The sequence below is a fragment of the Talpa occidentalis genome, unplaced genomic scaffold, assembly GCF_014898055.3.
Source record: "Talpa occidentalis isolate TD23 unplaced genomic scaffold, MPIMG_talOcc4v2.1 talOcc4.9, whole genome shotgun sequence".
Lineage (NCBI taxonomy): Eukaryota > Metazoa > Chordata > Mammalia > Eulipotyphla > Talpidae > Talpa > Talpa occidentalis.
Genome location: NW_023605305.1, coordinates 69,841,040 through 69,865,780, shown reverse-complemented (window position 1 = coordinate 69,865,780; position 24,741 = coordinate 69,841,040). Strand labels below are relative to the sequence as shown.

The 24,741-nt window shown below is 53.5% G+C and overlaps 3 protein-coding genes across 4 annotated transcripts; 2 read left to right on the top strand and 1 right to left on the bottom strand.

Moving 5' to 3' along the window:
- The first annotated feature begins 711 nt into the window (after positions 1-711).
- On the top strand, positions 712-7,954 carry F12 (coagulation factor XII). Its single transcript, XM_037499280.2, has 14 exons — positions 712-834; positions 1,199-1,256; positions 4,005-4,104; positions 4,257-4,327; positions 4,596-4,706; positions 4,835-4,966; positions 5,173-5,277; positions 5,426-5,591; positions 5,679-5,937; positions 6,031-6,248; positions 6,465-6,601; positions 6,695-6,844; positions 7,403-7,551; positions 7,638-7,954. Exons 1-14 carry the CDS (start codon positions 778-780, stop codon positions 7,803-7,805), a joined length of 1,881 nt encoding a protein of 626 aa, XP_037355177.1. The 5' UTR covers positions 712-777; the 3' UTR covers positions 7,806-7,954.
- An 863-nt stretch (positions 7,955-8,817) lies between these two features.
- On the top strand, positions 8,818-9,411 carry PFN3 (profilin 3). The gene has a single exon (XM_037499881.2). It carries the CDS (start codon positions 8,917-8,919, stop codon positions 9,328-9,330), a length of 414 nt encoding a protein of 137 aa, XP_037355778.1. The 5' UTR covers positions 8,818-8,916; the 3' UTR covers positions 9,331-9,411.
- Positions 9,412-10,575: 1,164 nt separating this feature from the next.
- SLC34A1 (solute carrier family 34 member 1) lies at positions 10,576-23,427 on the bottom strand. Of its 2 annotated transcripts, none has more exons than XM_037500128.2 (13): positions 23,374-23,427; positions 22,081-22,208; positions 21,816-21,965; positions 21,603-21,731; positions 21,388-21,531; positions 20,072-20,183; positions 19,772-19,967; positions 19,596-19,691; positions 14,352-14,421; positions 13,919-14,086; positions 12,721-12,837; positions 12,496-12,620; positions 10,576-11,579 (listed from the first exon to the last, which is right to left on the bottom strand). In XM_037500128.2, the coding sequence occupies exons 2-13, from the start codon at positions 22,187-22,189 to the stop codon at positions 11,076-11,078; spliced, it is 1,920 nt and encodes a 639-aa protein (XP_037356025.1). In that variant the 5' UTR covers positions 22,190-22,208; positions 23,374-23,427; the 3' UTR covers positions 10,576-11,075. The 2 variants fall into 2 exon arrangements, with proteins under 2 accessions (XP_037356025.1, XP_037356023.1); XM_037500126.2 differs by having other exon boundaries at positions 22,081-22,190.
- Between the last annotated feature and the right edge of the window lie 1,314 nt (positions 23,428-24,741).

Here is a 24,741-nt window from a genome sequence, read left to right as displayed (position 1 = left end):
GATGTAATTAAGGTCCCAAATCAGCTGACCTTGTAATAGGGAGATTATCCTTGGTGGGCCTTACCTAATCAGGTGAGCTCTTAAAAAGGATGGGGTTCTTCCTGGCAAAGGAGAGGAGTACTCAATGTGGGGGAGAATGGCCCTATTTGATATCCAACAAAGACAGGGACCTCAGTCCTACAAATGCCAAGAACTGAATTCTGCCAATGACTTGAACTTGTGAGTGGATTTTACCCACAGGGCCTCCAGAGAACTCAGCTTTGATCTCAGTTTTGTGATATCCTGAGCACAGAAAACCCAGTCACGCAGGACGACACTATCAACATACAGATTTATGAACTAATTACTGGGTATTGCTTTAAGCTGAAAATTTTGTAGTAATTTTTAGGCAGTAATAAAAAATGAGTACACTACCCCCAGGATTCTAAGATCCCAAAGTAGGGAGCTTCTCCAGGATCACTTACCCTCCTCATTCCCAAAGAACACTTAAGACAAGAGGGTTCCTCTTCCTGCTTCCAGTCCCTTTATCTGGGAATGAGATGGGGTGGGGAGACCCCTGCTCTTCATCATTCAACCCCTGCCTTCCAACTCCCAGCTCTCCTGCCCTAGAGGGCTTACCAAGGAAGCCACGCTGCTTGGCATTCTATAACTAGCTTGTGCCCCACCAGGCCCAGGCAGGCAGCCCGACCAATCTCCGCTCCCCAGGCCTCAGGGACCTTTGACCAACTCAATTGATCTGGACTCCTGAGCAGGCACTTGGACCATCGGACAGACGCCATGAGAGATCTGCTATTCCTGGGGTCCCTGCTGGTGAACCTGGATTCAGCGCTGCTGGTGAGGATGGTGGGAACCAGGAGGATTGTGCTGGATGGCCCTGGGGGGCCTTACCACAGCCTTGGCCTCTGGCCATGACCTGTGGGTCCAGGGAACTAGGTTTATTTGCAAAGGTGAGGCCAGCCCACAAGGCCCAGGCAGCAGGTTGAGATCGTGAGCACTGGTGGATATGAAGGCACAGCCTGCGATTGTGGGGAAGAGGGATCTTGGAGAGACAATGGGAGGAGGAAGATTGTGTTCTGATCTTATGAGGAAATTTCTGCACTTCTGGCCTGTGAGAAGAACTAGGAACAACCATGGGATCAGAGGCTGGTTATGACTTTCTGGACAAATTCCCTGTTCTCTCCCCTCCTCCCCCATGTAGACTCCACACTGGCGAGCCCACAAGGAGCATAAGCAGGTAGCGGGTGAGCCCACAGTGGGTAAGTAGCCTGATTCTGCCTCCTAAGATACCCTTGGCAATATGTCTGGCTGGGGTGCACAGATCGCTGATCTTGGACCCTTGGTGCGAGGGAAGGGACCCTGAAGCACTCTTTACTCTCATCCCCAGGCTTTTCTGGCTGGTGTAAAGATCTGAGTGCCCACTGTATACCAGATCTTTGAGCCTACGGGCTCAAAGGACCCAGTGCGATAGTGAGCTATGTGGTTCTTGAAGGCAGACCTTGGGCTGTGACTGTTCAGTTCAGCTCCTCCAGGCTTCCTGAGTTTCCCAGGCTCCCCCCTCCTTTTCATCTCACAGGCATCAGTCAGGCTGCACAGAAGCCAGGGCCCTCGATAGACAAGGAAGGACCAAGAGCCAGGATCTGGAATCTAGATGCCTCTAAATACTGGTTTTGTCACTTATGAGCTAGGTGACTCTGGGCAAGTGACTAGGCCTCCCCAAGCTTCAATCCCCCCATCCGGAAAATGGGGCTGCTAGTTATAAACCCTGTAGGGTGGTGGAAAAGGAGAAATGACTCTTTAATCCATGAGAGATATGTAGCCCCCCAGTCTAGTAAATGCATGGTAAATGCTTAACATATATTTGTGTCTCTTATCAAGTTCCCTTTAGATGAGGGATGCCTGCCGTCACCCTTCTCAAATCCTACCATAGCTCCCCATTGCCTTCATTCTTTCAGGCACTAAACATTGACCCAGAGTTGTGACCTAGATGGAGCCTGCCCCGGAGAGCTGGTCTGGTGGGTTTGGACCCAGCCTCTGAGGATGGTCTTGAGGTCCGGAGGCCCAGCATATCCAGTCCTGCTGGCCTCAGCCTCATCTCACCAGCCCACCTGCTCTCCTCCCTGTTGCCTGAACCAACATATGTGTCCCACTCTGGCCTAATCACCTATTTAGGGTCCCTCCTCCTCTCTGTCCATCTCAATCTCATGGCCCCCTCTCTTCCTTAATTGCTCTTCCCCTGGTTTGCCCTGCACCAGGTGCCAGCACGCCTTTAACAACAAAATAATAGCTAATGCTCATTGATAAGTACAGTGCGCAAGATTCTGGGCTGTGTTTGTAGGCATTATCTCATTTAAGCTTCACAACATCCTTCCAAAGTAGATAAAGCCAGTTCCCATGATTCATGGTAGTCCTGTTCTATAGTCAGCTTGAAGACTGAAGTAGCAAATACTGACCCATGCTCCTAGAGGAAATATAGGGGGAGGTTCCTATGAGCTCATTTTCATGAACTGTCAATAGATAACCTTGCTTTATGTGTGATTCTGTTCAAAGGCACCTTACATAATATATCTTGTTCATTCATTAACGTTGAACTCATGGTCCATGGCTCTAGAACTCATCTAACAAAACTACATTCCCCATAAGGCATGTCACAGCCCTCCCCATGTTGGGGGTCACATATGACAGCGAAAACATCTACCGAAAGCACAACACCTGAAAAAGGCAACACTAAACAGACAGTGAAAAGGGCGCTTGCTCACAGGGAGAGAGCTGAAGCTAGAAGCAGCACATCCCTCCTCCCATTCCCTTCCCCTCAGCAGGGGACATATGCTAAGGACAACTTGAATTTTTCACTGCTCTGCGAATGTGTGTGAATGACCATGACAGCACCTTGAGTATTGGTTTGGGGGTTACAAATAAATGTTAGCAAGAAGGCACATTTGCAAATACAGAATCTGTGAGTGATGGTCAATTGTCTTATTTTAAAAAATAGTGAGAGCAACACATTTTTATGGTAAGAACTTTAGAAATTACAGAAATGCAAATGAAGAAAGAAGTCCTACAGTCCACTATCTTCCAAAAACCACTTACAAATTTTGAACACTGCCCCTTCTAGACCATTTTTGTTGATGTGATAGGACCAGACTGACATGCTATTTTTAACTTGCTTTTCTTCACTTAAAATCAACAACTTTCTCTGCTAATATGTTTATAACCTTATTTAATATATATTTATATCATTATTAAAACAAATTTTTTTGCGAACTACACATAATGTAAAGTTTACTATGTTAACCATTCTTAAGTGTACAACTCAGTGATATTAAGTATATTTTATTGCTGTGCAACCATCACCATTGCCCATCTCTAGAACTCTTTGCATTCTGCAAAACTGAAACTCTTTTACTATAATATTATTTTTAAAAAAGATCTATTTATTTATGCATACAAGACCGGGGGCACAGGCCAGAGTTGCTGGGAGTGAGAGGATTCACCAGAGAGAGTAGGGAGCAGAACGGGCAGATCTACTGAAATACACTGCTGAGGGGAGCAGTGGGTGAGACAGGAGAGGTCTGCTGGGCCATGTGGATTGCTCCCTGGCCAGCCGGGAATCGAACTCATGCTGCAGTGGCTGGCGATAGCTTGACAGCACTCTCTTTAACCCTTGCGCCACCAAGAAAGCCCTACTATACTATTACTATTGCCATGTCACAGATGAGGAAACTAAGGCTCAGAGCGGCCAAGTGACTTCAACAATCAATAAGTATAAGGTGCTCTAGTCAGTCCTCTAGAGCTACAGACTTGCCCATGCTCGCACAGCTGGTGGGTGGTGGAGTAAGGAATCCACTCCTGCTGTCCCACCCCAGAACCCAAGTTCTTAAACAAACACTGATTTGAAAGCATAATGATCTTTTTGAGGGTTCATCCTCCTCCCACCCAGATCGTGAGGGGTGGTGTCTGGGCAGTGGGTACAGGGAAAGTCATCAGAGAGTGTATTATCCCTGCAGTTCTCACTGTCACTGGGGAACCCTGCCACTTCCCCTTCCAGTATCACCGGCAGCTGTACCACAAATGCATCCACAGGGGCCGGCGTGGCCCCCGGCCCTGGTAAGACTACCCAGAAGGGTTGGAGGAGGAACCCTTTGGACATGGCCTCTCTCCATCCTTCTGCCCAAGGAACCCTGCTTGGAGGGGGTGGGGGAGATAAGGGAGGGTGGCTAATCCCCTGAGCAGAAAAGGGAAGCCTTATCTTTCTACAGGTGTGCGATCACCCCCAACTTTGAGCAGGATCAGCGATGGGCATACTGCCTGGAGCCCAAGCAAGTGAAAGGTGCCACACACTGCCCTCTGGGGTGACCCAGGGCTCTCCGCCCAAGCCCTCCCATGCCCCATTAATCTATGAGTATTATGAGACTACATACCCAGGATTCTGGACCCATCTGACCCCTTCCCTGCAGGGGGAGGAGTTTTGGGAGGGTTAGCTCCATTTTGTAGGTGGGTAAACTAGGAAACTTGGGTACCAAGGTTCAAGTAGGGGCCTGGTGCCATCTGTCTGATTCAGGTCCCCCAATCTTCTTCCCTCTGTGTTCATCTCTCAGACCATTGCAGCAAACACAGCCCCTGCCAAAACGAAGGGACCTGTGTGAACATGCCAGGCGGCCCACACTGCATCTGTCCTGAGCACTTCACCGGCAGGCACTGCCAGAGAGGTGAGGGCCCGGGGAGGGGCTCTAGGGAACAGAGGCAGCCCTGGGCCTACAGAAGAGGTCCCTTGGCACAGTCCCAGTCTCTCCTGATACCCCAGCTTCCCTTGACTAGTCCCCAACCTTGTCCCCAGAGAAATGTTTTGAGCCTCAGCTTCTCCAGTTCTTCCACGAGAATGAAGTATGGCACAGAGCGGCGGCAGCAGGTGTGGTCAAATGTCAGTGCAAGGGCCGGGGTGCCCAGTGCAAGCCACTGCTCAGCCAGGGTGAGTGAATGGGGTGGTGCTGACCCAGGAGGAGAGCCTAAGGTGGGGGAAAGGAGGGAACGGGAGGGGAGGGGAGGGGGAGGGGAGGGGAAGGGGAGGGGATGGAGAGGGGGGGGGAGGAGGAGGAGGAGGAGCAGGCCTAGAGGCCTGGTAGGAGCAGCCCTCTTCAGAGGGGTGGGGGAGGCTCAAAGTGCTCCTTCTCCCAGTCTGCCAGACCAACCCGTGCCTCAACGGGGCGCGCTGCCTAGAGGCAGAGGGGCACCGCCTGTGTCACTGCCCTTCAGGCTATGCCGGACCCTTCTGCGAAGTGGGTGAGTGGTGGTCCTGGGGGAAGCAGGTGCCCAGACCCCACGTGGGCAAGGCTCGTGGAGAGGAACGAGGGAGAATGGGGGAAGTGGCTGAGAGGCTGGCGGGAGACCTCCTCACCCCCTGGCTGCATGGCGCCTCGTCTCTCCCTAGACCTTGAGGCGAAATGCTACGACGGCCGAGGGCTCAGCTACCGCGGCACGGCCGGAACTACGCTCTCGGGCGCGCAGTGCCAGCCGTGGGCCTCGGAGGCCACCTACTGGAACGTGACTGCAGAGCAAGCGCTGGACTGGGGCCTGGGCGACCACGCCTTTTGCCGGTGCACGGGGTGGGGCCGGGCGACCCCTCCGGCACTGGGTGCTCCGGGGGTCCCGCGCTCTAACGGCGCCCCTGCCGGTGCGTGCAGGAACCCAGGAAATGACACCCGCCCTTGGTGCTTCGTGTTCAGCGGCGACCGGTTAAGTTGGGAATACTGCCGTTTGGCACCGTGCCAGGCCCCAGCCCAGAGGACGCCTCAGGTTTGGATTCAGGCGCAGGACTCGGGACCTCAGGACTTCCCCTTGCCTCCGCCTTTGGTCCTGCAGGAGCCTCAGCCCACGAGCCAGAGCCCGCCGCGGTCCCCGACCCCAGGTAGCTGGGAGGCGGTGGGAATCCGAAAGGAGAGAGCACGCCGAGGCGAGCTAAATTTTGGCCGATCGTGGGTCTCCCTGTGCTCAGCCTGGGATCCTCTCACATCCTTTCAAGTGACACACAAGCAGCCGATTAGCCTGACCAAGACCGGCAAGGAGGACCAGGTCGGCTGCGGACAGCGGCTCCGGAAACGGCTGTCCTCGCGGAGCCGCATCGTCGGGGGCCTGGTGGCGCTCCCCGGGGCGCACCCCTACATCGCGGCGCTGTACTGGGGAGAAAATTTCTGCGCGGGCAGCCTCATCGCCCCCTGCTGGGTGCTGACCGCGGCTCATTGCTTGCAGAATCGGCGAGTATCTGCCCGCCCAGCGCCTGCCTGGGACCCTAGATGCTCTCTCTTTGGTGCCCAGCTTTCGCTCTATAGCCGAACCCCGTGCCCGACCCCCGACTCTCCCTCCCTTCCCCCTTCTCTCCAGCGCTCCTCAGCAGGAAGCTGATACCCGGGAAGGAGCTCGGGAACGGAGAGCTCCTTCCATCGGAACGGCTTCCTCTTCGACCCCCGCAGGCCAGAGCCCGAGGAGCTGACAGTAGTGCTGGGCCAGGACCGCCATAACCAGAGCTGTGAGCAGTGCCAGACACTGGCCGTGCGCACCTACTACCTGCACGAGGGTTTCTTGGCCACTACCTACCAGCATGACCTGGGTGCGTGAGGCGCCCCCGCGAGGATCAGGGGAAAGGGTGGGGAGAGCGCTCGAATCCCAGAGCCCGGGTCTCACTACTCCTCACCTGGGTTAGCACTGCTGCGCCTGCAGGAGAGAGCTGACGGCAGCTGCGCGCTCCTGTCGCCCTACGTTCAACCCGTGTGCCTGCCAAGTGGTGCCACCCGCCCCACTGAAGCCCGGGATACGCTCTGCGAGGTCGCCGGCTGGGGTCACCAGTTTGAGGGTAGGCAGAACAACCAGAGGTGGGTTGGGAACCTCTGGTTACCAAGGTATTCATTCAAGAAGCCCACAGCTTTGATGTCACCATAGACAGGTGGTGTGGATTTTGGTAGGTTGTGAAAACGCACAGGGTCCTTGTCTCTGCAGTCTGCTTTTCCCAGGAGCTGGAGGGTCCTGAAATTTCCTGAAGGGTACAGGGAGAATCACACTTTCTCTTGGTTCTCTTGGGAGGCTAGGTTGCAAGGGCTACCTAAGACACTGGCCCCAGGGTGAGAAGCTGGTGAGTTAGTTGGGGAGTAAGGTTGTGAGACACTGGATGCTAAGTGAGCATGGGATCCCAAAGCAGTCCTGCTTCCACCAGGTGCACTCAAATTCTGGCTCCTCTCTGGCTTCAGTTTCCTTATCCATGAAATGGTGCTAACCACAAATCCCTCCCTCTCCAGCTTGCGACAAGGGAGGCAGGAGCTTAGGTGGTTTTGGAAGAACCTGGTGCAACCAGGTACATCACCTGGGTGGCAAGCCAGGTCTGCAGGGGTGCCAAGAAACCACTTTCCATTCACAGGGGCAAAGGAATATTCCACCTTCCTGCAGGAGGCGCAGGTGCCTATCCTCTCTCAGGAGATCTGCTCTGCCCCCTACGTGCATGGCTCTGCCTTTATCCCTGGCATGCTCTGCGCTGGCTTCCTGGAGGGCGGCACTGATGCATGCCAGGTGAGCCCATGGGCCTGCTTGTTGTACTCCCTGTATCAAGTGCAGATCCCAGGCCAAGGGCACTGAGCCACATGTTTCCAACCCAGGGTGATTCCGGGGGTCCGCTGGTGTGTGAAGAGGAGGCCACAGGGCACCAGCTTATCCTGCGAGGCGTTGTCAGCTGGGGTTCGGGGTGTGGTGATCACCATAAACCAGGTGTCTACACTGATGTGTCCAACTACCTGGACTGGATCCAGCAGCATACCACCTCCTGACTGCCCAGGGACTTCTCTTTTCCTCCTGTGCAACTCTGGAATGGGAGGGTGACTGGGGCATGATCGCAGAAGGCAAGGATGGTGTTCCCTCTTCCTCCACTCTCCAGTACTGCCAGCCCAGTGCCAGGCACCATGTATGTACTCAATAAAGTGCTTTGAAAATGCTTGGGAAGCACAGCTCTTCTGGGGTGCCCTCTGCTCACCAATGTGAAGATAGTAAGCTGAACAGCTCCACACCTCTCAGAGAACAGACTCTATTAAGATCTTTTGCAAGACTCAGATTCATGCCCAGCTGACATTTACTGAACCCTACTGTGTACAAGGTGAGTTTATGTGTTATGCCTAAGAAATATACTAACATTTAAAGTTTCTAGAGCAACAGTTCTCAATTTTGACTGTACAATGGAATCACCAAGAGCGCCTTTTGAGACTATGCCCAAGATCCAACCTCAGACCAATTAAATCAATATCTCTATGGATGAGGTGTAGGTAGAGGTATGTTTTTAAAACTCCCCAGGTGATCCCATGTGCAGCTGAAGTTGAGAACCACAATTAGAAATGCTTAACTTAACCTTCCCCCCCAACTCCATTGCATCTCAAAGTGTGGTCAGAAGCAGCCTTTCCAGGGAGTATGTCAGAAATGCAGGTTCTCGGGTTACATCCTATAGTACCTAATCATAAACTGAATTGGGGGCCAGAAGTGTAAAAGCGTGCCTGAGAGTCTCATGCTCCTAACATTTGAGAACCGTGGTCTGGGGGTGGAATGGTTACCAAGTCGAGAGGTCCTGTTGGCCACCTTTGGCATCTTTCTTTTCATTTTTAAGCCCATGTGTACTGCGCTTGCTGGGCCATTTAAGTTGGTTTTTCAAGGTTTATTCTGACCTATGCGATCCCCTCGCTCCTACTAACTAGAATATCACCAGGCTTAAGATGAGAACCAATTCCCGACACCACGCCCCACACATACACTGTTCAGCGCAGGTAGCAGCTCTGTGACGTCACCATACCTCAACGTCACAACCCCACCCGCTTGAGGCTTTGTGCTCTAAGCGCGCAAGCTCTGTGGGACATCCCTCTTAAGTGCAAAGTGAGGGGCGCACTCGGAGCCAGAATGGGCGACTGGAAAGGTTACATCAGTGCAGTGCTGCGGGACCAGCGCATCGACGACGTGGCCATCGTGGGCCACTCAGACAATCGCTGCGTGTGGGCTTCGCGGCCCGGGGGCCTGCTAGCGGCCATATCCCCGCAGGAGGTGGGTGTCCTCACAGGGCCAGACCGCCGCACCTTCCTGCAGGCGGGTCTAAGCGTGTCCGGCCGCCGCTGCTGCGTCATCCGCGACCATCTGCTGGCGGAGGGGGACAGAGTGCTGGATGCGCGCACCAAAGGGCTGGATGGGCGCGCCCTCTGCGTGGGCCACACGCCGCGCATGCTCCTTGTGCTCCTGGGCCGACGCGGCGTGCACGGGGGCATCCTCAACAAAACAGTGCATGAGCTAATCAACGCGCTCCGCGCTCAGGGTAGCTAGTGGGACCCCCAAATCGCCCACAGGGCAGTGGTGCTGGAATAAACTCTGACGTGGGCTTGGCCAATTCGTCCTCCGTTTGCACAGTGGGAGTTGCAGATGAGGAAACCAGTTTCCCTTGAAGATTCCTGTGGAAGGGGTAACTAGTGAATCTGATATTTTGAGTAGAGATTTCCACACTCCTGTGCCCTAGACCTGGCCTCCTGTCTATGGGTTCCCTGTAGAAGCCTCTGGTCTGATTCTCCAAGCCAGAGTCAGGGTGCCGTGGCCCATTCCCCACATCTTACGGCTGAGGAAGAGGCCCAGAGAGTAACCTTAAACCCTCTAGCTCAGGCCTTAGCATCCTTTCTCTACCTCTGTACAGAACAAACTGCTTCCCTCCCACAATCCTCCCACACCCCCTCCTGGCTGGAAGTCAGTGTACTTTTCTCCTCCTCCCCTTGGCACCAGTCAGCATTAACAAGGGTGGCAAGTGGGTGACAGGGTGAGGTTGGTACTTGGAGAGCAACTCCTGGACTCTTAGGCCCTTGCACCTCCTCCTCATATACCTCAAAATGGGGGTCATGTCCAGGAGCACCACAGTGGTCTGAGGCCCTATAGCCTTCCTGTGCCCAAAGGGTCCAAAGGCAACAGTGTACCTGGACTAGAAGGAGGAACTTTGTCATCTTCTATCCCTTGACCTTGCTCAGCTCCAGAAGCCCTATGCAAAAGAGCAGTTGAATTCTGGGATTGGGGCAGGGTGTGTATGTGTGTGTGTATTAAATGATGTTTGATTTATTGCCCAAAGGTAGAAAACAAAGACAGGAAGAAGGGTGACTGGGCTCCCGTTCCCAAGCAGTGGGGCCCAGGGCATGGCCTGTTTGCCCGTCTCCACCCTCTTGGCTCCCTCCCCCATGGCCTGGAACTGATCTTGTTCCAGAAATCATGAGTGAAGGTGGGAGTCTGGTGGGTGAGTCCAAAGGCAGATAGAGACCAGAGGTCAGCCGGGTGGGACTGGGAGTGAAACTGCAGCAAGCCCGTCTTCTACTTGCCTTAGGGGTGACTGTAGCCCAGGGCCGGGCTGGGGTTTGTCTTCCAGGGAGTTTGAATCTTGGGTTGGACTCATTAAGGCCATGGAGATTGTGGGGGTGAGCGTGCAGGCTAACTCCTTCAGGGCAGATCATGCTGTGCTGTTGCTGTGAATTTGGCGGGGTAGTGATGTTGAACTCCAAGACTTGGTCTCTCCTTCCCCCAGGTAGAGAGCAAACAGACAAGCAAATGCATAATGACATTTTAATTTTCTTCCATAAGGCAGTGTTGGGGGGGCGTTGTGGTGGTACAGAAAACCTGAGTGAGGGGACGGAGAATGGTGGAAGGTAGAGGGGAGGGATGAGAATTCAGCTAGTGACTCAAGTACCCACATCTATGCACCAGCAAACAATTGTAAGTCACGTGCTCAGACCTACCCTTACTCCTGCTCAGCCCAGTTGGAGGTGTATGTACACAAGGGCACAGCCCAGTTCTTCAAACACACATGCAGAGGACTAGAGATCATACCCAGGTACCCTAAGTCCTGTACTTGGCCCCCACAGGTGCATCAACCCACCCGTGCAGTCTGACACAGACTCACCCAAACATGCCACACATGTGCACATGTGGACCCTCAGTCACAGGAGACCTCTGAGGACCTGTACAAGGGCAGAGTGCACAACACATCTCTGCCTTTCCACCCTGGGCACTGGGACCCAGGTGGCAGTCTGGGCTGCAACCTAAAGGCGGGTAGCATTGTGGCGAGCAGGCAGTGCCAGGCGGGGGGAGGGTGTGGCAGGGGGCAGCTCCTCCAGGAAGACCCTGGCAGGCAGTGAGGGTGAGCGGGGCTCAGGCCGGGCACAGCACAGGGTGGCCCGGGTGATGAGATCATCCAGGGGTTTCAGAGAATGCATCCAGTGGGGAAGGAAGTCCCATGTCTGCAGCCACTTGGGCAGGTGCCTGGGGCTGCGACTCTGCAGGATGCTTACAAGAGCCACAAAGGCCAACAGGGCTCCGAAGGGTGTGCCCACACCTACCATGGCCTGCCAGCCTGCCATGGAGATGCCAAACACCAGTGATGGCAGCAGCAGGAAGCATAGGAGGAGATAGAGGACGGCGAACCAGCGGTACTTAGCCGTGCATTTACCCAGCGCCTTGGCCATGCGGATGGGCAGGCGCATGCAGGGCACTGGGTACCACAGCAGAATGCCTGAGATGTTGAAGAAGAAGTGGCAAAGGGCAATCTGCAGGGGAGAGGGTGGAGGATTGGGGTGGGCATGTGCCCCAGAACTTTTGTCAGGCCAGTGGGGGTAGATACTAGGGGCCTGGCCTGACCCGGGTACCAGGAAAGTCGCCTCCTGGGGCTGACATACCTCCAGAAAGATATTGTAACATTTCTCTGGACCAGTTGGGAAATAACTGAACTCTCCAGGTTTCCCCCACCCACTCCTCTCTCAGAAATTCCCCAACAGATCCACCCCAAATCTAAGAGCTAAACGTTTCCTCTTAGCGCCTGGCTTGGCAACCCTGGCCTCTTGATCAGTCAGTGCCTTGGTCCTGCTCCTGGATTGCCAGTTACTCTCTTGCTTCTCCAACAGCCATCTGTGCCCTCATGGTCCCCAGACTGGGCCAGATCCCCTCTTACAGCACACCTTCCTCAGAATGCAAACCCACTTGCTGTTTATTGGTGTGACTACTGAGTCACTTCTGTTAGATGCTAAGGTCTTGAGGGTGGTGAATGGGTGGCCCCTGGTGGGCAGTGACAACTGACCCTTGGACAACACAGGTTTGAACGCACAGGTGCAGTTAACACTTGGATATTTTTTCTCTGTGGGGTCTGCATTTGAAGAGTCAGCCAACCCCTGATGTTGGCTGGTTGAATCCACAGACACAGAATTTGCAGACACAGAGGCTGCCATATCCACGGATTTTGGTAGCGGAGGCTCCTGATAGTAACCCCACCGATACCAACAGAGCACTGTACTCAAATTTGGTGGAGTCCAAAGTTATGTGGATTTTCACTGTGCAGAGGTCCGGTGCCCCTAAACCTTGCATTGTTTGGGGATCAACTGTTTTTATTATACATTATCTCCCCTGATCTGGTCCCATGTCCCAGCCCCAGCCCTGTCCTCCCCCTGTCAGGGCTGCTGCTAGGCTCACCTGGAAGGCGCTGGACAGCTTCTCTCGGGGGCTGGCCAGTGCTGCCAGGATGGCCGTGGTGGTCGTGCCGATGTTGGAGCCCAGTGTGAGGGGGTAAGCTCGCTCGATGCTGATCACACCCAGGCCTGGGGGGCAGAATGGGTGGATATGGTCTCCCCCCTGACTGTTTCAGTCTTTTCCCTGCCAGCCTGACCCCACCCACCCAGCCTCTGCCGGGGCTCTCACCAATGAGTGGGGTGATGGCTGAGGTGAACACAGAACTGCTCTGGACGACAAAGGTCATGCCGGCGCCCACCACCATGGCAAAATAGCCTGTGGCCCAGGTGAAGGGAGCAGGGAAGTCTGTAAGAAAAGCCCAACCAGGCTGGGTCAGTGCAGGGAGAGGAGCAGGGCCTTCCTCGGGAGGAGAGATGGGGTGCCAGCTTCTGCTGCCTCACCTTTAGGCCCTTCTTAGCCTGGCTCCATCACACTTTCTGTTTTCTCTGCCAGGAAGATCCTTCTTTCTCCCAAATGTTCCCCCTCAGCATCAGAGCACACATCACTGTTGCCTGAAAACCCACCCACGCTCTGGCCTCAGGCATACTGCTTCTCAGGCACATTGCTGCTCCCTCTTGCAGTTCTAGTAGATGCGTGAATGCCCCTTATCCTAGCATCTGTCGTAGGGCTGGTGCAAGGTAGTGCCCCAAAGCACAAAATGAAGCTTAAACTGAAAATCAGAGTGTGTCATTCCACTGCCCCAACCCTCCAAATGTCCCATTACCCACACTGCCTCTGGGGCCCCAGGATCTGCCTCCATCCCTGTGGGCTGACCTCTCCCTGTCCCCCCACCCACCTCACCCATTGAATTCCCACACACTGCTGCCACCTCCTGTGCCACAAACCTGCCTAGCAGGTTCCTGCCTCTGAGCCTTTGCTTTTGCTGTTCCCTCTTGGAATACTCTCAGCCACATCTTGATAACTCCTCATTTAGGCCTCAGCTTGAATATCCCAGAAGCCTCTGCCCATCCATCACAGGCAGCTGCTTCCTAACTACGGCATTGCCAGTTTTGCTTTCTCCTCGGGAGCTGCCTCTCTGAATTTATCCCCAGCCTGTTTATTGGGCAATGCCTGTCCCACCCCCCAACCTACCCCCAGGCTGTGAGCCCCCCGAGGGCAGGATGCATCTCTCAGCAGCCAACCTGTCTCCCTGGCACTACATGGAACCTGGCACACAGTAGGGGCTTAAGGTCTAGATGCTGATTGAATCAAGTGTGGCTTCTGAGAATTTCTTCAGCCACCTGCTAGAATGGAGCTACGGCCAGAGGCAGCCACAGCTGTCCAGCATGGGGGACACTGAGACTCAAAGCTGTCTGGGCTTTACCCAGATCACATAGCAAGACAAGACTGCGGAATTGGAGGGAGCCCCACTCTGCTCTAAGCTCACCTGTGTTGATAACCTTCTGGATGACCTTGGCCACCTGGCCCTTGAGCAGAGAGTTGAGCATCTTGACCAGGAGGATGAGACAGGTGCATAACAGCACCAGAGAGCCCGCCAGTAGGATAAGCCCCACAGCCAGGTCAGGCAGCCCTGTGTCCACGAAGATGTGGTTGCCTGTGGAAGGAAAATGGGGGGTTGAACTCCTAGCCCCTGACTTGGACACCTCCTTGGGCTCAGAACCTCAAGCTTCACCTCAAACTCCTTCATCCTCCACAGTAGGCCTCACCCAGGCCCAGGGGCTGGGCTAGTTGGCTGCTACCCCTCCTGGGGTTAGAAGCAGCCATGGCCTGGGTGGGGGTGAGGAGTTAAGGGCATAGGCCTGCCCTTGCCAGGCTCTGCCCCTGCCATGCTAGACAACACCCATGCTGCAGGCACTCACATTTTTCCATGGTGGCATTTCTGAGGATCTGGCTGGTATTGACCTCCGCCCTGGGCATGGGGGTGGGAGCCTAGATGAAGAGGAGGTAACTTAGAGAATTTAGGAAATTCAGCCTGGAATTGGGGCTAGTTGGGGTGAGAGTGAGATGGGAGTGGGGGAGAGGAAGCTGTGCCTCCTGACTTTATGCCCTTGGATGCCCTTTAAAGCCTATCTCCTCAACTAAAGACACAGGGGTAAAATACCCGTCACTCAGAACCTGATAGTCTGCTCATGGCTCCCTTGCCCTGGCTGTTCCTGAAGCAAAAGTGGCTTCTTGTCCTGACTTTCTTCAACCCCATCAGCCTGGATGCCATTGATCATGACCTCTTTATCTGAGCACTCTCCCTCCACCATGGCCAATCCTACTCTGGTGGCCCCTACTTCCCTGGCATCCTTGCTCCATCCTCTTCCCTGAGGAGGGGGAGCACCAGTGGGGCAGGGGATCCAAGCCCCACATATCCTCAGTGGAAGAGGTCAGTGAAGTGAGGGGGGCTCCTTGGGGAAACCCCCCCCAATACAGAGGCCCAGTGGCCAGGCCAGTAACCTAAATGAAAGGCTTGGAGTGAGTGGGGTGTGTGCTGGGTCTACAGGGTAACAGCTATTCCACTCCTGGCCACCATCACCACCCAGGGACATGACCCAGTATGGCCAAATAGCCCAATTCTACAAGAGAAGCCACAGCTCTGGAGTTCCAAGCTGTAAAGGTCAGCCACCCCTTAAAACCACACTCTGCAATTCCCTGCAGGCCAGTGGGCCATGGCACTGCTCACATGGGGCCTCTTTAGGTTCAGTTTTCTTTTGCAATGCTATGTGGGGTGACTTATCTTTCCCTTAGGACCCCAGAAGCCACCCGGCAGGGAAAGGAGAAGGGGGTTAGGCTTCACGGGGAGGAAGGCACCTCACAGAGGAGGAATGGAGCCCTAGCCAGGGGCAGCTCCTGCGAGGGAACAGGCTTTCTGCTTCTTCTGAGAACTGATTTGGACCCTGGTCCCATTCCCTGGGGCACTCCGCACCCCACATCCTCTGACTTCCAGAGTACTGGCCTTCGATATCACAACTCTTGCAGTTTTATTCTAAACTACGTGTCATGAAAAACATGTATGCTAGAGATCGGGCCTCCCAGCGGCAACTGGCTTTCAGTTGAAGTTTGTCTGGTGGTAGATGCTCCCTTGATTGGGGCAAGATCTGTGTTACCAACTGGACATACCAGGGCTTTAGGGGCACCCTCAAACCCCAGCCAGAATCACAGGTTGAGGAACCAGGAGAAAATAGTCCCTGGTGGGCTAGCCTGGGGCAGTAGATCGGTAACCGTGGCGCAGGGGAGGGGGAAAGCCAGCTCTTTGCAGCTGGCAATCTGAGTTCAAATCCTGCTGCTAATACCCACTACCTTGAGCACCCCACAACAAGATACTGTCCCCTGAGACTGTCTTCCCTAAGGCCGGACAGTCAATGACCTGTTAGGAAAGGTCACAGGAGAAAATGGGTGTAAAGTGTTCCCAGCAAGATTTAGCTCATGACAAGCCTTCAGTAAACTGAGACTTCGAAGGCATAAGGTTTAGACTCCCCCCTCACACAAGTCCATCCAGAATGCAGGGGCATATGTGTATGTGTATAATTGACTTTCTGGTTTCAGGATCAAAAATGCCTACAGACATGCCTGAGGATCCTGGCCCAGTTGGAAAGGAACTTGGTGACTCTTCTTAGGGTTTCCCAGCTTGGAGCCCTGGGAGGCAGATGACCCCTCTGAGATGAGTGGGCGCCTTACTAGTGAGTGTGTCAACGACGTACCCTGAGCTGGACCTGTGGCCTCTGAGCCCCTGGAGAGGTTGGAGGAGGATAGGGACTTTCTTAAGGCCCCGCTCAGTGATGGCAGTTTAGGGGCAGGGAGAGGCTGAGGGCTGAGACCTCTTGGGTTTCTAAACCTTCCTGCCTGAAGTTGTGTGGTCCTGATTGAACTCACAAAGGGAATTCAGAGACCTCAAAGTGCAAGAGAGGAGTGTAAAGGCAGGGGCAGAGAGGGTAGACCTCAGAGCCAGACTCAGAGTGTGTGTGTGTGTGTGTGTGTGTGTGTGTGTGTGTGTGTGTGTGTGTGTGTGTCAGGGGGATGACAGAGAAAAAGGAGCACGCCCGGGGGTTTTCTTGCTGAGTAGAAGAAGGTTGAAGCTCCAACCTAGATAAAAAGCTGGTTTGGAACTCCCCGGTGGCGCAGGGGTTAAAGTCTCAGCACTATGAAGTTATCACCAGCCACTGAGGCTTGAGTTCCATCCCCAGACTGGGAGCTGACCCACAGGGCACAGCAGACCTCTCCTATCTCACCCGCTTCTCCCCCAACAGTGTATTTCAGTATATCTGCCTATTCTGCTCCCCACTCTGTCTCTGGTGAATCCTTTCACCCCCTGCACCTCTGGCCTACACTCTGGTTCTTGTATGCATAAATAAATAAAAATAAATCTTAAATAAAAAAGAGATGGGAGGCTCAGGGTCTGGAACATACCCCCAAAATGTGCCCATCTTTTCTGGGCCTTGGGGTTTTGTGGGGTGTTGAGCTCTGTAGCAAGAACAGAACAGAAAGCGCTGGGCTCAAACCCGAGCTGAACCACTCCCAGCAGTGTGACACTGGACTAAACCGTAACCTTTCTGGGCCTCAACTTTCTCCTCTGCAGCTCTGAGATCTGTAATGCTGTCCACCTCTCCCCATGGGCGAGTTGTGAGGAATCTTGGAAGAGAGTTGGGATTTAAGTGCTTGCAGAGACATTCCAAATTGAGGAGGCACCTCTAGAAGCTGAAGATAATCAAGCTCACAGAGGAATGTCTGGCTTCAGGAATGCTTCCCCTGGGGAGAAAAGCTCAGGAAATGGGCCTAAGTTGTAGTTTTTCCCTCCAAAGGAAGGGAAGGGCTAGGATACTCATTTTTCTGGAGCAAGGGGCGATCACTGGGCCAGCGGCGCCATCTGGTGGTGAAGAGAACTCCTTTTTAGCGCTGCATCTAGCACTCCTGGAGGGGTCTTCTGGCTGGGGTCACCTGGTGGCATTCAGGCCTGATGGATGGAGTGGGAAATGGTGGAATGCCAGAGTATGGAAGAGGCTGCAAGATGGGGAGTCGAGAATGTGGACACTGGATTCCATGGGATTTTCAACCTGCTTCAATCACATGGACTTGGGCAAGCCTGTCTGAGTTTTATCTGTGAGATGGAGATGGTTCCCTTATCTGTGAAGTGGAGATGTGATAATTCCTGCTTCCCACATTGAAAGTCCTCAAAAGGTGTTTGTTTAAACCATGCAGGTAAGGTTGGCAGTCCAGGTAGGTGTAGCTGACAATCCGCCTAAGAAGGTATTTCCCCAGCAGTGTCAGGACCTGGGGTGTTGAAAAGTGTTGGAAACTGTAACTGTCTCTGGTTTTTATTTCACCATCTGGAAAATCTCAGACTCTCAGTGCTCTTCTTGGTGATGTAGGTTCCCTGGAGACTGGTTTAGACAATTCAGATCCAACTTGGTAGAAACTGGAACAACAGGAACATGCTGGGAGGGAACACAAAGTGGCCAAAGGAAAACTCATCTTCAATACAGGAAAAACTGCTGGCCCACATGGAAGAGAGAGCACACAGCTGGGTGAGCCGAGGTCCTGAGGGGCAAGCCCCCAGCTACTCTCCAAGCCCCAAGGAAATCTGACATTCACATTGCTTTTAAAGAAAGGGCTTCAATCGCTTCTCGGCCTTTTGGCTAAGATCAAGTGAAGAAAATCTAGTGGTCCCGCAAAAGGCAGCCAGAGCAGGGAACTTGGGTGGGTTCCTCTTGCAGGAAATTGGTTGCTCATGTCCACCATTGTGTGCACATTCCACCCGATGAGGGGGAGGACCCTGCCCAAGGCAGCTGCAGTGGGGAGCAGGGATTTCAAAGGAACACCAAGGCCAAGCTCACTTCTTCCATGGTTTGTTTTTCGGAAAAAGCCAAGTGCGTAATTTCTCTCTCTCAGGTTTTGCTATGAAGTAAAGTGGACGGGTAATTTGGAGAGCTCACGAGAAAGTGGGGCTGTGTCGGAGAGCCAGCATAGAGCCTGTCTGCATGGGCTTTTTGATGTCAAGTTGCTTTGAATGCTCAGAAAGGCTGCACTGGAGCTGCGTGACTCAGACACAGAGGCCCTCTCTGGGCTGGTGGAAAGGACGTTCTCTGTTCGTGCCAGGATAGAGGTCCAATTGCATGCAGTAGCAAGTGCAGAGCGTGAGAGGGATAAACCGTGCTGTGCAGGTTTCCTTGTATCATGTTCTAAATGGAGCGACTTCTTGTGTGTAATAATTAAGAGGAAGCAAATACCGCAGGTTATGGTTTTGACGCAACGCTTTCCTTTTCATGACTGAGAGAGCATGCTAATTGTTTCCTTGTTCTCTGGATGTAATGGCTTGTCTAACAGACCCAGTTGGTCTAAACAGCTTCATTCCCAGCAGCAGAAGCCAGAAAGATACAGAAACATGCAGGAGGATGAGGGGACACGCGTGTGGCAGTCTGTAGGGGACAGAGCCCCATGTCAGCAAGTGGTTGTTGTGACTCTGAGGTCTCCACGGGGCCTTCTTGTCCTGCTTCTGGGCCAGTTTCCTGTTTGTCCTACTTTCCTGGGCACCCTAATAACTTTCCCCCCATTCCCTCCCCACATTGCCTGAGTCTTCAAACATGGCAGAGCAGAGTCACTAATCCCCCTGACACTCCAGTGGGAGAGGAGAGTTCTAGACAATGAGACTTGTGCTTGGGGACCCTGAAATGGAAGAACAAGCTCCCAGCAAGTTTCTCAGCTTCTTGGAGCCTATTTCTCTACCTGCAAAACCAAGAGGGTTCAAACCCAGAAGGCTTATTAAAGGCTGCTGTGTGCCACCCCAAGATTTTCTTTTCTGATTTAGGAGGTCTAGGAAAGGCACAGTATTTGGCATCTCTACAAGGTTCCCAGGTATTTTGGGTGCTGCTTGAGAACTGCTGGGCTAGATGGATTACATGCTAACTCTGATTGATAATGGTTGCTTAAAGCCAGAGTGAGTCTGGGAGGGATTAGTAATGTCTGCCATAGACACGGTATCATAGTAACGGGGCCACATATTTGCCCTCCCCAGGCTAAATGATATGCAAGGTCTCTCTGGAGTATTTAAAACAGATGATGGCACTAACAGTCAGATATCTGAAGAGGGAGTCCTCATTTCTAGGGCCAAACCTGGAACCTACCTCCATGGTGTCTGGGTGGCACCAGATCCGGATGAGACTGTGGTTCCTCAGGGACTCGTCACCTGTGGCAATGCTGGTGATCACCGACTTGTCCAGCTGTGGGCAAGATGTGGGTGATGAGAGGAAAGGTGGGGCCTTTGTTCCCCCTAGCCCCCAGTATCAGGCCCCGCCCCCACCTGGATAATGAGTTTAGTGAAAGGCTCTGTGATGATCTTCAGCAGGTCAGGGGCGTCCCGGCCACCACGGATGTTGAAGGAGGCAACCACTAGTTGAGTGACGTGGTGCAGGTACCCAGTAGCAGCCTCAAGGGGCAGCAGGACCAGGACAGACAGCCAGTTGAAGCAATCATGCACGGTGGCACCTGCAAAGGCCCTGGGCAGGGAGGCCATGTTGCAGGCCGCTCATGCTGGGGGTTCCTGCTATCAGGGACCACCCTCCCCCGGCAAACACAGGCCCTCACCACTCTACCCCCTCACCGCCGGAAGTCAGTCCTGTCCCCGGCCTGCATCAGGGCCACGATGGTGTTGGTGACAGAGGTGCCAATGTTGGAGCCCATGATGATGGGGATGGCAGAGCTCACTTCTAGCACTGGTAGAAGAGTGCACTGAGTTGGGTCACACAGCTCCGGCCCCTACAACAGTCCTGCCAGATTCACTCCCCATGTCTCACCCCAGTGGGCATTCTTTCCATGCTTCTGGTTCTACCCAGACTTGGTTCAGTGTCATGGTACAAGTGGGCACACTGCATGTGCTCATAGGTGCAGACGTGTGTGGACACATGTACATGTGAGGGCTAGTGTCCTCTATGCAAATGCATATCTGTGCTTGTGTGTGCATTAGTGTGATGGTTAATTTCATGTGTCAGCTTAGCTAGGCTCTAGTCCTCAGTCCTTCAATCCAATGCTAATCTAGATGTTACAGATGTGATTCACTTCTACGATCAGTTGATTCAAATAAAGAAAGTTATTTTCCATAACCTGGGTGGCCCTCATTCAATGAGATAAAAACCTTAAGAGTAAGACAGAATTCTACTCTTGGACTGTGCTTTTGCCCTACAGTTGCAACCTGTCCTTTGCGATGGCCTGCCTGACAGGTTTCCAACTTGCCTGGTCTATTTCAAAATCAGAGGTGCTAATTCCCTGCAATGAGTCATATGTCTATACAGTTGGCCCTGGAACAATATGGGAGCTATGAGAACCAACCCCTGTACTGTCAAAAATGCACAAATGCACTTTTGACTCCCCCAAAACTAAATCCCTTGGTATCCATGGGGGATTGGTTTCAGGATCCCCAGATACCAAAATCTGTAGATACTCAAGTCCCTGGCAGTCTGCCCTCTGGATCCATGGGTTTCTACATCTAGGATTCAACTAGCCAACATACTCAGTTGCTTGAGTCCTTGAACGCAGAACTTGTGGGCAGAAAAAAAAAATCCCTGTGTAAATGGACTCATGCCGTTTAACTTGTGCTGTTCAAGGGTCAACTGCACAGCTCTTGTTCTGTTCTGTTTCCCTGCAGAAGGAGTAATGATGATGTGGCAATATGGAGGTGCATGTTCCTAGGGCTTTACTCCCCTTTTGACATCTTTCTAACTCATGCGGCACCCCGGTCCCCGCCGACTCCCAGCCATGTTGGGAGGACAGAGTGGGAGAAGCTAGAGCCCTGCCCTTGGCCCTCAGACCCCCATCCCTACTCCTGCCCTTGCCCTGATAGGCCACCTCAGCCCCTTGTCCAGCCCCTTTCCCCACCCCCACCCCCAGGCTCCAGGCTTATTCCCTGGTGAGCCAACTCACAGCCAGAGGAGACCATGCTGACAATGATGGAGGTAGAGGTACTGGAGCTCTGTACCAGCACAGTGACCAGGATCCCCACCACCAGCCCGGCCACAGGATTGGACAGGATGGCGTTGTCTTTGAAGATGTCACCAGCCACCTTCCCTAGGGAGCATGAACCAGTGTTGTCTCAGGCCAGACAGGAGCCTTCCCCCACTCCTCTCCTCTAGCCCTACCTCCAGCCAGCTGGAAGGCTGAGCTGAGCACATCCAGGGAGCAGACAAAGAGGTAGAGGAAGGTGAGCATCAGTGGCACCTTGAGGATCGTCATGCCAGCCCGGTGCAGCTTCTGGGCCAACCTGGGCTCTGGAGATGGACCAGCCATGAGCACAGTGCTAAGGGACCCGGATAGTGGCTACTGATGCCTCTGCTGCCCCCACCCAGGCTCACCTGGCTTCTGCTCCTCCTCCAGGGCCAGCTTGGCAGGCAGTGGGTCATGGTGCTCCAGAACCTCCCCATAGGGGCAGCCGTGCTCAGTGAGGGCCACAGGGCCCAGGCTGGGGAAGGCATAGGCGGAGGTCCCTGGGATCCTGTGCAGGACTGGGGAAGAAGGTGGGTCAGGAGTTCCCAGAAGTCCTAGGTCCTGGGGAGGGGCCTCACCCATGATATGGGCAATCATGGGCAAGCAGGGGCTGGGGGTGGGAATTGCACTCACCCTTTGGGCTGGGTACATAGGCAAAGGCTGCCCCATGCATCATGTGCCCCCCGCGGACTGGGAGTGGGGAAACAGCAGGGCCCCCCAGCCTCTCGCCGTAGGACATCATCCTGGGTACACGTGTGGGACTGCATGTCAACACTGAATGACAGCCGCTGTGTCCTGGAAACTCACGCACACTCATGCACCCCCATCTATACCTGCACGTTCACATGCACACACACCCATGGTGTGTGGCCCCAGCATAAACCCAGCAAAACACATATCCTCCCACCCCTCTCCCGCAATCCCCAGAGATGCACGCTCAGGTGCTCAGCGTAGATTCGGGAAATCATTCATTCAGCAAGAATTTACTGGGCATGCTTTATCCCAGGCACTGAATTAGATGCTGGGAGAGAGGGGTGGCTAAATACAGATACAGCTCCCAGGAAGTTCAATGTTTAGTGGAGAGAAAGAGGTAATGAAATAATCCCTTAAATGGGTGGGAAATGACAGATATGGGAGTCACCTGAGTGCTGGGGCACGGGGTAGGCTCTTAGGACAGAGAAGAGGCCATTGGGAGAGGATTGAGTGGTGAGTAAGAGTTAACTGGATGGAGAGGGGGGATGTGTGGGCAGAGGCCCTGGGTCGGGGGTGGGGGCCGGTAGGAGCTGACAATGCCCTGTAGTCAGAGAGGGTTAGGGACTGTATGGTGTTGGCAGAGGCTGCAACTGTGGTCTGGGTTGGGCCATGCAGGGATTTTGTCCATCCCGAGAGCAGTGAGGAGCCACAGGCATCTGCTTGCTTGTGGAAGCACAGGTGCACACTCAGGGAAGGGTCCAATGGCCTGGATTCCAAGTTCTTGGGTTCCCATAACAAATGAACCTCTTTCTGCCTCCACCCCTGTTCCCCAACAATACATAAGCACTGACTACCTTTTTCCCCAGAAGGAGTCTCAGACTGGCACTGGTTTGGTGAGGATTGTCCCCCACCTTACCCCGAAGTCTGGAGGACTGGGCTTGCTTTAGTCTCCTCTGAATCTTCTGAGTTCTTGGCTGTTGGGATGTGGGTACCCCAGTCTGCATCAGCACCTCTTAATCCCCACCCCCAGTGTCATTCCAAAGGTCCTTAGCTGTTAAAGTGGGAATTACAAGCTGAGTTCAAGCCCTGGGAGAGCATGACTGTTTTTTCTCTGGGAGAGCAAGCCAGGCTGGCCTGGGACTGAGATGCTGTAGGCACAGTTAGGACAGAGGTGAGAGGTTGTTTTCTACTAAGAGTTGAGGTTGAGGTTGGGTCATGGGGCCCTGGGCTCACCTTGGGGTTCTGTGTTTCAGTTCCTGCTCAGCTGCTCAGGGAAGCCCCAGGGGCCTGAGGAGGAGCTGGGACCCTCCTCTTTATATCCTCAGGCCAAGGGCAAAGTCCCTAGAAACCTTGCTGCCCTACCTCCATTCCCCAATTAACCTTACTCCTGAGATTCCTCCCAGTTAATTGCTAATCGTGTGTGTTACTTGGGGAGTCAGTGTTCATTCTCTCCCCTCCTCCACATAGACACTGGCCTGAACTGCAACCCAAACCCACCAGACCCAGTGAGGGCACAGACGCATCCCCTGCTGTCCCTCAGGCCCCTTGCTCCCAGGGTTCCCTGAGAAATTCTTGGCCCTACTCCCTTCCCAACCTGAAGGGAGTGATCCAGGGAGAGTCCCAAATATTCTGTGGCCTCTCTCTATGTCTCGGTGTCTGTGAGTATATGTGTCCTGGGAGTGTTTGGAGGAAAGGGAATATGTGATGGAGGAATCAGGTGGAGACAAACCCAGAGACACTGTGTAGTGTAGAATAGAGGAGGGTCTCCAATACCCTCCTGCTGTCCCAGGCTGAGAGAATGCGCAGCCCTTGGCCAGTCCAGGGGAGCCCCCTCTGCATGTTAGAACGGTCCCTCTTGGTGAAGGAACAGGACTTGGGAATGTCAAAGGGAGACAGTCTAGAAGCAGAGAAACCAGTTAAGAGACTGCTGCAATTATCTAGGTGAGAGAATAAGGTCTGGACCATGGTAGAAACAGGAGGGATGGAGAGAAGAGTGTGCATCCTAGGGACAACTGGGCAGTAGAACTGGAGACTGGGAGGTGGGAAGGGGAGGAAATATGTGACAGTAGGGTTTCTGGATCAGGAAGCTGATGATAACACAGGTCTGTTGCAGAATTTCTGAAACGCAGAGAGGGGCTTAAGGAAACTTTGAGAAACTTATTTTCCTTTCCCAGGTCTGTGGAGCCTGAGTTGTGTCCCAGATTCACAGAGAGATGAGAAAGGAGTTTCCCTTACAAGGGATTAAGATTTTATCAGATCCGGTAGTGGTAGGTTCCATTCAAGATCTGACTCAGGCAACTGTCTAAGAAACCAGCCTAACATTGCAAATTACCCATTTATCCATTCACCAATGCACACAGCCACCAACTCACCCATTCATCCTCTATCCACACATCCACCCATCATTCACCCGCTCATCACCCACCCATATCCATCTATCCATCCATCCATCCATCCATCCATCCATCCATCCATCCATCCATCCATCCATCATCTGTCCACCTAGCCAGTCAACTATGTGTCTGTCCATCCATTCCTAAGCACATTAGCTGAATTCCTACACTATGCTGGGTATGGCCAGCTTCTTTTCTAATGCACGCA